Source organism: Miscanthus floridulus, chromosome 19 (assembly GCF_019320115.1).
Source record: "Miscanthus floridulus cultivar M001 chromosome 19, ASM1932011v1, whole genome shotgun sequence".
NCBI lineage: Eukaryota > Viridiplantae > Streptophyta > Magnoliopsida > Poales > Poaceae > Miscanthus > Miscanthus floridulus.
The window spans coordinates 30816644-30826789 of NC_089598.1; the positions used below are offsets into that span (position 1 = coordinate 30816644).

The 10146-nt window shown below is 44.1% G+C and overlaps 2 protein-coding genes across 2 annotated transcripts; both read right to left on the reverse strand.

Annotated features, from left to right (window-relative positions):
• Window positions 1-1930: 1930 nt before the first annotated feature.
• Window positions 1931-5269, reverse strand: LOC136527670 (zinc finger protein ZOP1-like). The gene is made up of 5 exons (XM_066520459.1): window positions 5016-5269; window positions 4128-4328; window positions 3810-3891; window positions 2698-2793; window positions 1931-2604 (listed from the first exon to the last, which is right to left on the reverse strand). The coding sequence occupies exons 1-5, from the start codon at window positions 5022-5024 to the stop codon at window positions 2255-2257; spliced, it is 738 nt and encodes a 245-aa protein (XP_066376556.1). The 5' UTR covers window positions 5025-5269; the 3' UTR covers window positions 1931-2254.
• Window positions 5270-7735: 2466 nt separating this feature from the next.
• On the reverse strand, window positions 7736-8932 carry LOC136529206 (anthocyanin regulatory C1 protein-like). Its single transcript, XM_066522298.1, has 3 exons — window positions 8751-8932; window positions 8522-8651; window positions 7736-8410 (listed from the first exon to the last, which is right to left on the reverse strand). The coding sequence occupies exons 1-3, from the start codon at window positions 8881-8883 to the stop codon at window positions 7927-7929; spliced, it is 747 nt and encodes a 248-aa protein (XP_066378395.1). The 5' UTR covers window positions 8884-8932; the 3' UTR covers window positions 7736-7926.
• Between the last annotated feature and the right edge of the window lie 1214 nt (window positions 8933-10146).

The window sequence follows — 10146 nt, forward strand, 5'->3', positions numbered from 1 at the left end:
GCGGCGGTGGAATCAAACTGGTACAAACTTTCGAGGCACACCACAAGCTCTTGGGTGCTCTTTGGCGACGCCTAGCCATCTAGGACCGAAGAGTCCAAGAGTAATAAATACAAATCACGAGATCGATAAATATGCACAAGTACTCAAGGGTGGCTTGCTCTCAATTTTGAATCTCACTCAACCCACAAGATGGATTTTGCAAGTTTGAATCAATCACTCACTGAGAGAGGGTTAGAGAGTGTTCTCAAGGCTCAAAAATGTGTCTAGAAATCTGCAGAATCAGCAGCCTCCAAATGTGGAGGCTAAGGGGTATTTGTAGCCCCTTTAAAAAACTAGCTGTTAACTAGCCGTTGGGGAATACCGGACAGCACCAACGGTCACTAAGTCAGTGGCACAGTGGGGCGTCGGAACTCCCGACGTTTGTCGGAACTCCCAACGAACCAAACCGAGAATACCGAGTCACCACAGCTGACCTAATACCGGACACGTCTGGTATCACAACAAGTTAGCTCTTGTGTCACTCTTTCACTCAAACCTCACATGGGTTGGCTTGAGCACTTATAAATAATCATCAATCAACATGATGCATCTCTCTTAATAGTACGTCATACCTATTAACTCAAGATCAAATGAAAAACGAAGTTGAGTCGCTTGAGTTGATTTCCTTTGAACCACATGCCATAGCTTCTTGATCATCAACAATGTGAGGATGTCACCATGTCAATTTTGATTTTCTTCTTGAGCATAGCCATCTTGGGCATGTGACTTGATTCCATTCAACAAATGTGAGTTAACTCCAAATGTATCAAGTCACTACCACAATTCATCCAATGTGTTTGATTCTCCATTTCAATGTAACCATCATAGTTTGATTGGTATCTCAACTAAATGCAAGTACTTCCTTCTTCACCCTAGCTAGGTTTCTCGGTCGCCAAGCCGTCGCTTGCCCTTCACCCTTGCTTAATACCTCGAAGCCTTTCCTTGCTATCTTCACCATCTCAAAGCCATCAAGTCACACTTGGTGTTGAATCATTCATTAAGATCATTTGTATAATTCATGTATCAAGCTTTAGAATGTGAGACCATTCCATATGCAATCCCTCATGTCTCATTAATTATTTGTCAACGAGCTTGCTTTCATATGAATCATCGAAAATTCCACAATGAACAAGCCTTGCATGAATTATATTTACATTATTATCTTGTATTTGAACTAGATTGTTTATATAACAACATATCATTTTAGCTTTCATCAATTACCTATGAGATAACCCATTTCTTGTCCAACACTTAGCAAACGGGTTAGACCTTTAATCACGTTGTCATTCAATCATCCAAAACTTACTAAAGAGCTTGATGCACTTTCACGGGAGCCGGGTCGCTGGGAGCGTGGGGTCACAATGGAGGTCACGGAGGGGTGAGGGAGGAAGGGAGCGCGGGCGGACGAGGTGGCAGCGAGCTGGGCGCGGGCACGACGTCCGTCCCAGGGGCGCTAGCAGACCCGGAGAGCTGGCGGGCGGAGCGACAGCGAGTGGACGCATAGGAGCCACGGGATGGGATAAAGAGTGGGGGACCACATATCGGGGGCCGCGTCCCGACGCGAGTTGGAGACGGACGTCCTGTTAGAATCATTATCGTTTCTTAATAAATTTCTGGAAGCGCTTTCGTTCAGTCACAGAGCCAACTCCTCGGCCAGTACTATCCAGTGTTTTCCTAAACGCTAAACGGTAAACAGTCGGTCACCTACCGTTTAGCCATTATTCGGGCAAAACATCCCATTAAACAGGCTAAACGGCCAATTAAACGGGGTAAACGAGTGATTAAACGGAAACGGCGCACAACCATGTAGCATTTACACGGTGTTTAAACGGGCTAAACGACCGTTTAGGCGAACAGTGGTACTGTCTCAGTTGTCGAGCACAGAAGCATATACACTATTGAACATCTTGAGGACGGTCACCATGTCCTCATTTCACAGTATATATGACACTCCATCTGCGTAAAAGAAACAATGAACATATCCTTTTACATGATTCAAAAGGAACTTGATCCACTCCAGAACCACTGATGAGGTATTATACGGTGTGGACACGCATTGCTGATGCAGAAGAGGGTCTGAAATCCAGTGCCACACCATTACCGGCATTCTTTCTGAGAAAGATGCATTCGGTTAGTATTTTTTTTTTCTTTTACAACATCAGACTGTAATTGGCAAGCCCATATGGAGGAAGAGTAGTTTGGCAAGGACAAGATGTTAGTACGTTTTGTATAATCCCATCAGAGGCTTCTCTCTATCCTCCACTCTCTTCCTCGCTGCTTCCCGTGCTTTGAGGGCCGCTTCCTCCTCCTTGGAGATCACCTTGGGCTTGCCATCCTCCCTCTTCCTCTTGTTAACAGCAACAACAGATGGAGCAGGAGTGCCCTTAATAGGTCTCATTGGGTTCAATGGTTTTGTGACTACCCGACCTGGAGCTGGACCTCCTTTAATAGCGGGAACAGCCGTTTCTGCAGCAGGAGCTTTTGTTTGTGAAGTTGAGGATTGACCAACGTCTGTTTTGGAAGTTTGCACAGACTTGTACGCCTCTTCTTGAGTAACCCACTTGCCTGCTCATTTACAAACATAAACATCAATATATATATGAAAAGAGAAAACCCAGATTGGACAGATACAAGGCAGAACATTACAAACGAAATTACCTAAACTATCAGAATAATAGAAGCCAGAGTTTGAATCGTAGTAAAGTCCAGTTGATTTGTCATGATAATATCCTGATGCCGAGTCAAATACCCATCCTGCAGAAACAAGATTTGAAGAAATGTCACCAAACAGAGAACATTCAGATAAAATGATTTGCTCTAGTTAACATATGATCAGGTTTATGCAAAGAATGCTTCATAATTCATAGGATTCAGGAGAATAATCTAAAACTCAAGAAATTACTTGCACATAGTCATTAATACCCACTAACCTAGCTTCGAGCCAACATATCAAGATTGGCAGATAACCAGAATTGATAAACAAGCCAGGTCAGATCTGAACAATTTATTTTAAGTGAAGAAACTTTTAAAGAAAGATAAAATCTTTCACTTATTTCAAATATTGTTATAAACATTGCCCAACAACAAACTAATGGGGCTGACAGAAGAATTTTATGTCTTCTTTTCTAGTATAAGAAGATTTAGCTTGGAACAAGAACAGAAAGCAGCGAATCAAGTACGTAGTTACAGGCCAGCAGAAAGTAATGTCAGGATTTGAATGGGTGATTCAATTCTGTAAGTTATTATAGATCAAATAAGCCAGGCCTTAAAAACTGATACAGGTCAGCTAATTATCAGGATTTTTTGGTTCACCAATGCAAGTCTGGGTGTGTGAACTCGATAGGAAGAAGTCCAAAATATACAGGGGCAGAGCCAGGAATACTAGAAGAGGGGTGCTTGGTGCATGCATTTTAATTGAATAGGTGCTGAAGCGTTTAAGTTTGGCCTTCCTAACTGCTTTTGATCATTGCTTGAGGTATACGGCCAGGGGGCACCTGCCGTTCCTCCGCCCCTGAAAATATATTAGTTAAGAGCTAGTGACAGTGGTGGGAAAAAAACTGGAACATAAGAGTAATATAGCAAGCTAATGAGAACTCAAGTTAAGAGAATAAGGGAGATGATCCTCGATGTGGGTGCATTCTGAATACAGAATTACAGGTCAAGGATGAGCACAGACACAGCAAAGTACAAACCATGCAACATGATAGGGTACTAGAGATTAGAGAATGCACTGAATTGTTGATATATAAAACAGTAAAGCCATACACAACCATCTCCAGGTGCTGCAGAAGTGTCTCCGTCAACATTTCTCTGGTTATTCTCTAAATCTTTTTGATAGCTCTTTTTAGCTTTCTGCAGCAGGAAACAAGTTGAACAAGAATCAGGCATGCTTCCATAGCTCATGAACCAATTGCTAAAGCACAACAAACAGGCACAAGACATCAATATGAAGCCAAAAAAGACATCAATACAATAGCATCTGTATATAAAGCATTCAAGTTTATGTGAGACAACTATATGCATACCACCAATAGATATTGAATAACACCATGGTAATAATAGGAAAAAATGCGAATATGAGAACTTACTGCTTCTATCTGCTGTAGGGCTCGGGCAGCTTGCTGCTGTTCCTTTTCCTTTGCCTCACTCTCCTTTTGCATTGTCGACAGTCTTTTGGTGACATTGTCCTTGTGGCGCTTACCAAGTTCATGTGTCCTGATGCTGAAGGAATTGTTTGCTATATAAATCTTACAGAAGTCGCACCATTTGTTTCCTTGGCTCACCCAATACTGAAACAAGGGAGGCAAAGGAGAACTTATTATTCCCCAAGCGAACTTGCACAAATGGATTTCTCCTACAACATAGTTTAACAACATAACAGACAGCAAATGACTGAAAACAACATTTGGAATGGCATAAGCACCCTATTATTCTTTTGCGAGAGATAAGCATATTATCATTTACTCGGAATGAGACTACTTAGTGTGGGCACAACACATTTGCACTCTTCTGGCCTTGCATCTACATTCCTTTTTCCTTTTTTTTAAAAAAAAATGAACAAGTAATTCAGAAGTAGGTAGCATTCACGGCAACAACTGAAATCTAATCGATAATTCCACCATAACCACCAGAGCCCAGATGCGTGACCACCACAGAACCCCGTCAGAGGGCCGAAATCTCTGCTCTTCTGCCTCGCAAAGCCACACCTTGTACTCTACCCAGACACTGGATACTGCCAAGCATCCACAAGTACAAGCACAAGCACTCCCAGCTACCTAACCCTAATCCCTAGACTCCCACGAGAAAGAAGGCAAGGCCGCGCGAGGTACAGGGTACTACCACCCAGGCCACGCAAAAAACGTTCTTCCCTGTGGCGAGAAGATCGCTAACGAGCCCAAACGACACCGCGATTCCGCTCGAACCGGATCTCACGACCGCGGCCTCAAATTTCCAAGGAAGTGGGGAAGGGAGAGTACCTCCGTCATGGCGGCGGGCAGGGGATCCGCGAGAAGGGGACACCGGGCTTCGTCCTTGCGGCGGGAGATCGCCGGCGCAGCCGAGGAGGGTGGTGCGGATTTGACGCGGCTGGAGGGGGCGGCCGGAGGCGGCAGGCGCGTTCGCCCCCAAGAGAGGTTTCTGCCGAGTGCGAAGTAGTACGAAACACAAAGGCCCGGGGCAAGTCGGCTGGCCGCACGGGATGGAGGTGGCTTCGTCCTTCGGAATTTGGCTTCTCACAGTCCAGCCAAAGCTAACCAACTGAAATCAGATGTTTAATGGTGTTCTAATCGTTAAGAATAGAAATTTGATGGAAAATACCTTTCAACAACATTTTTAATTGGTTATCCAAATAGTCATTCCCTATTTCGGACTTCTAACTAGCCAAAAATGAAGAGCTAACTCTCTAGAGTGTAGGCAAGATATAGAAAAGTTATTGAAAGCGTGAAAAGATATACAAAACTATTTTTATTCAAATGACTTTTCGAATAATGATTTAGAGAGTGAGTTTTAAAAAGACTCTTAGAAATGCTCTTAATTGCTTCTCCAAATCTACATCGTATATCCTGCATGAGTGGTTACAGGCTGAGTGAATGCATCACTAGTAATACTATTTAGTTGACTACATGGGTAGATGTACAGTTGTTCGCTTGCTCGTATACGATCATGGATTATAAGCTGGAATAGTATTTTTCTCTCACACCAAACCAGCCAGCAGTAAATAATCCATGATCGTTTACGACGAAACGAAGAGGCCGGTAGTAGTTCCATGTAAAGATGGCAACGGGGACCCGATCCCCGATTCCCCGCGGGGAATTCTTCCATTAGGGGATGGGGATGGAGGAAAATTTATCCCCACGGGGATGGATTTGGTAGAAAAGTGGTCCCCGTAGGGGATGGCGGGGACGGGGATGGTTCGCTGATCCCCGACCCCGATCCCCGTCGACCCGCCCCGCGAAGAAGGTTGTGAGTTGTAAAACGAAACGATCTCATTTCATATTGATTCAAGATGCGTCTGTGTGTTGCTAGAACTATGTTGCTAGATTGATTAGACTAATGAGTATCCCATAATTTATGAATATGTGATCTTTTATGAATCTATGAACCTTTGCTGCTAGATTTATGCAAGTGTGAATATGTGAACGTTGCAAGATTTATGCATGTGTGTGTTGCTGTATGCGGGGACGGGGATCCCCGCGGGGACAAAATCCCCGCCGGGGATCGGGGATGGTGGAAGAAGGCTCCCCGTGGTTGTTCGCGGGGACGGGGATGGGGAAAATTCCCCCCCGCGGGGACGGGGATGGTGGCTTATTCCCCGACGGGGAATTCCCCGTTGCCATCCTTAGTTCCATGTAAAGACGTTTGATTGCATGTATGGGTGGATACTAAACTCGCCAGAGGATGACATGCATGTGGGTCAGCATAGGATGAAGTGCATCATGACCAGAAAAACTTATTTCGAGCGTGTTCACTAGGCCTGGGTAAAAATGTATTTTTGCATCCGCTCATGCAGGCTAAATCTACACAGCAGGAAAACAAACACACTTCTTTCTCAGATTAAGTATCATGCCTGGCTAGATATTAGATTCCTAAAAATTATACCTGGCTAGACAGTAACTACTAGAAAAATGATTTTAAGAGAAAGGGTCAAATCATTTTCGGACGAGCACACCTAGCGACCGGTCTTCGTAAATGCTTAGGGGCGCTCTAGGAAAACACCTGCCTCTGAAAATCATTTAAGGAGGCGGATGTGCTAACATGACCGTCTTCCAAAATCATCGATTAACGAAGACGGTCGTCTTATGACGTCTGTCTCCATAAATCGATTTTCAAAGGCATGCATCTTAAGACAACCGTCTACGTTAATCAATGATTTTTGGAGGCGTTTTTCCAAAGCGTCTGTCTTCTAAAATCGATTTATAAATAGTTGCATAAAAAATAATTCATATTTTTTCATATGAACTTGGATGAAGACATTCCTTGTATCAAAATTGTAGTTCTCGACGCTACAACTTTGTAGTTGAAAAGTTTTGAATTGAAACTGTTTAGGGCCCAAAAACATTGTTGTAAGTTCATATATTTTGAAATTAAAATTTAAAAGTATTAAACAATCTCGGATGTTGACATGATTTATACAAAAGTTAAAGTTCTTGATACAATCTATAGCTTTGTAGTTGAAAAGATTTTTCTATTTGAAATCGTTTAGTGTCCCAAATATATGTTCTAAGTTTACATATTTTGAAATTTAAAATTTAGAATTTCTAAATGATATCGAATGTTCACATAGTTAATACCAAAGTTGTAGTGACCGGCCTGATCTACATGTTTATTGTTGACAAGTTTGTGAGTCATATAGAGTCCCAAATATTTGTTTTAAATTCACATGTTTTGATATTCAACTTTTTGAAGTTTTCAAGCAATCTCGGATGGTGATACATTTTATGCCAAAGTTGTATTACTTGACAAGATTTAAAACTTTGTAGTTAAAAGTTTTTCCATTTGAGTTCATTTAGTAGCTAAAATATCCAATATAAGATTTTGAACTATTGATAATTTGGATTAGGATTCCTAACTATATCTATAAAAGAGCTATTCTAACTCGTATATGAGCATGAGTTATATATATAAGTTCGTATGGAAGAAACTCTCAATTGTCTAGTGGTTAGGAAGACGGGCAAAATAGAAATGGGTGGACTAAAAATAAGTTGAAATTTTGTATCTTTATTATCGGGTATAGATATAAATAATAACATTATTCTTTAGCTACACAAAAAAAATACAAATAAATTATACGACAGGGGCATCGCGGCTCGCGCGCGCGCGCGCACCGGCAGGCGGCAGCACGTAGTATATGGTAGGTAGTACTTGTACTTCATACGTGTACTTTGTTGTCTACGCAAGCTGCTCGGCCGTCTGACAGCGGTGCCACTCCTCGTCGGACTCAAGAAACGACGCCAGGGCCCTCACGTCGTCCATCCAGTCGCCGCCGACGCCGTCGCCGGAGAAGCACGGGTCGTCCTGCAGGCTTCCCACGAGGGGCGATACCGACGCCGCCGAGCTGCAGTCGTCCGACGATCCTGCTTCTGCTCCTCCCCCTCCACGACCGGCCATTGGCGTCGGCGTCGTCTCGCCCGCGTGCGGCGTGTCCCGGTGGAAGAAGAGTCCGCCCGTGCACCGCACAGCCTTGGGCGCCCACACCGCCGCCGCCGTCGTTCCGGCTGCCGCCGGGGTGGCGTGCGAGCCGGTGTCGGGCGCGACGACGACCCTGCTGCTGCCGACGGCGCCGGTGCCGGCCCTCCGGCCCAGCGTGCTGTTCCAGTAGTTCTTGATTTCATTGTCTGTTCGACCCGGCAGCCTGCCTGCAATCAGCGACCACCTGCGTGCCAACACGTAAAGAAAGGAGCGAAACCATGCATCAGGAGCTTCCGTTCTGAGCTCATCAGAGAGAGAAACAAAATGCGGGAAACCACTCGCACGGCCGGCCGACCTGTTGCCGAGGAGCTTGTGGAGGCGGATGATGAGATCCTCCTCGTCGTAGGAGATGTTGCCGCGCTTGATGTTGGGCTGGAGGTAGTTCAGCCACCGCAGCCGGCAGCTCTTGCCGCACCGACGCAAACCTACACGCACTTCCCTCCATCAGCCGATCTTGTCTTGGTATATACTATATGATTCCAACAAAAATGAAAATTCTGTTATATAGTTCAAGCTTGCTTTACCGGCTTTCTGGGGCACCTCCCTCCATTTGCCTTCGCCATGGGCCTTGACGTAGGCGGCCAAGATATCGTTATCCTTGGCCGTCCACGCCCCTCTCTTCATCCCCTCCTTCGAGCAGCACGCTCTCCTGCCCATCTCTCTTTCTGTCTCTCTCTTGGTACGGTGTGCAGAAGGCAACAGCAGGGTCTCTCGACTCTCGTCGATCAAGAGCTCCGTCCGCGTATATAAATGCACGCGGATCCACGTGCGTGGCCGGCCGTCTGATCGGTCACTCTGTAGTAATGTCTATGAGCATGACACAACCATTACTCTCAACAAGAACCTCAACTGCCACCTAACAAAATTTAGCCACTAGGGCCTTATTTAGACCGCAAGTTTTTTCACTTTCTCTTCATCACATCAAATCTTTAGACACATGCATGGAGTATTAAATATAGATAAAAAAATAACTAATTACACAGTTTGATTGTAAATTACAAGACGAATTTTTGAGGCTAGTTAGGCCATGATTGGGCAATAATTGTTAAATACAAACGAAAATGCTACAATGTCAAATACTGATTCCTAACCTCAATCTAAACAAGACCTAGTACCACTACTCTCCTAACTGAAATCGTCCTTGCCCAACTCAAAACTACTGTGCACATGGACGGAGCTATGTGGGGGCCAAATTGGGTCCCGGCCCCCCTTCTCTGGCTGCACTCTACAGGTTTGCATGTCACTGTATGTATGTAATTAATTCCTGTATCTCTCGTATCATGCTTGATGTTGCTGATTAGTAGATCATAGCTTACAAGTATGTAAATCCGTACATTGTTCATTCTTCTTTGACAGAATTTCAATCGTTCATTGCAGTATATATAGATAGAACTTGAAAAAACAAAGATTTTCCACAGAATTCCAATTGTCAGTACTACTATTGGTAAATACTGTAGCAGTGTACCTTTGAATTGACCCCCTACACATTCATGCAAGCTCCGTCGCTGACTGTGCACGTACACGTCCAAACCATCACCAAATGGCACAGCACACGATGACGTCCTATATATATGAAACTCGCAACCCTCCGATCACTGCCGGAAACGTCAAATTTGCCTTTATGTTTGCCGAGTATATTTCCTTGGGCGCTCGGCGAACAAGTTCTTTGTCAAGTGCTGAGCTAAAAACACTCGGGAAAAAACACTCGGTAAAGAGGGGGTTTGCCGAGTATAAAAAAAACACTCGGCAAAGAGGGGGTTTGCTGAGTATTTTATTTTTTGCACTCGGCAAAGAAATAAAATCTTTTTTCTAGGAAAGAAGGAGAAGAAAAAAAAATTAAAAAAAAATTTACCGAGTGCCCAGATCTAAGACACTCGGCAAATGACAAAAATCCTAATTAATTCCCCCGCCCCTCCCCCT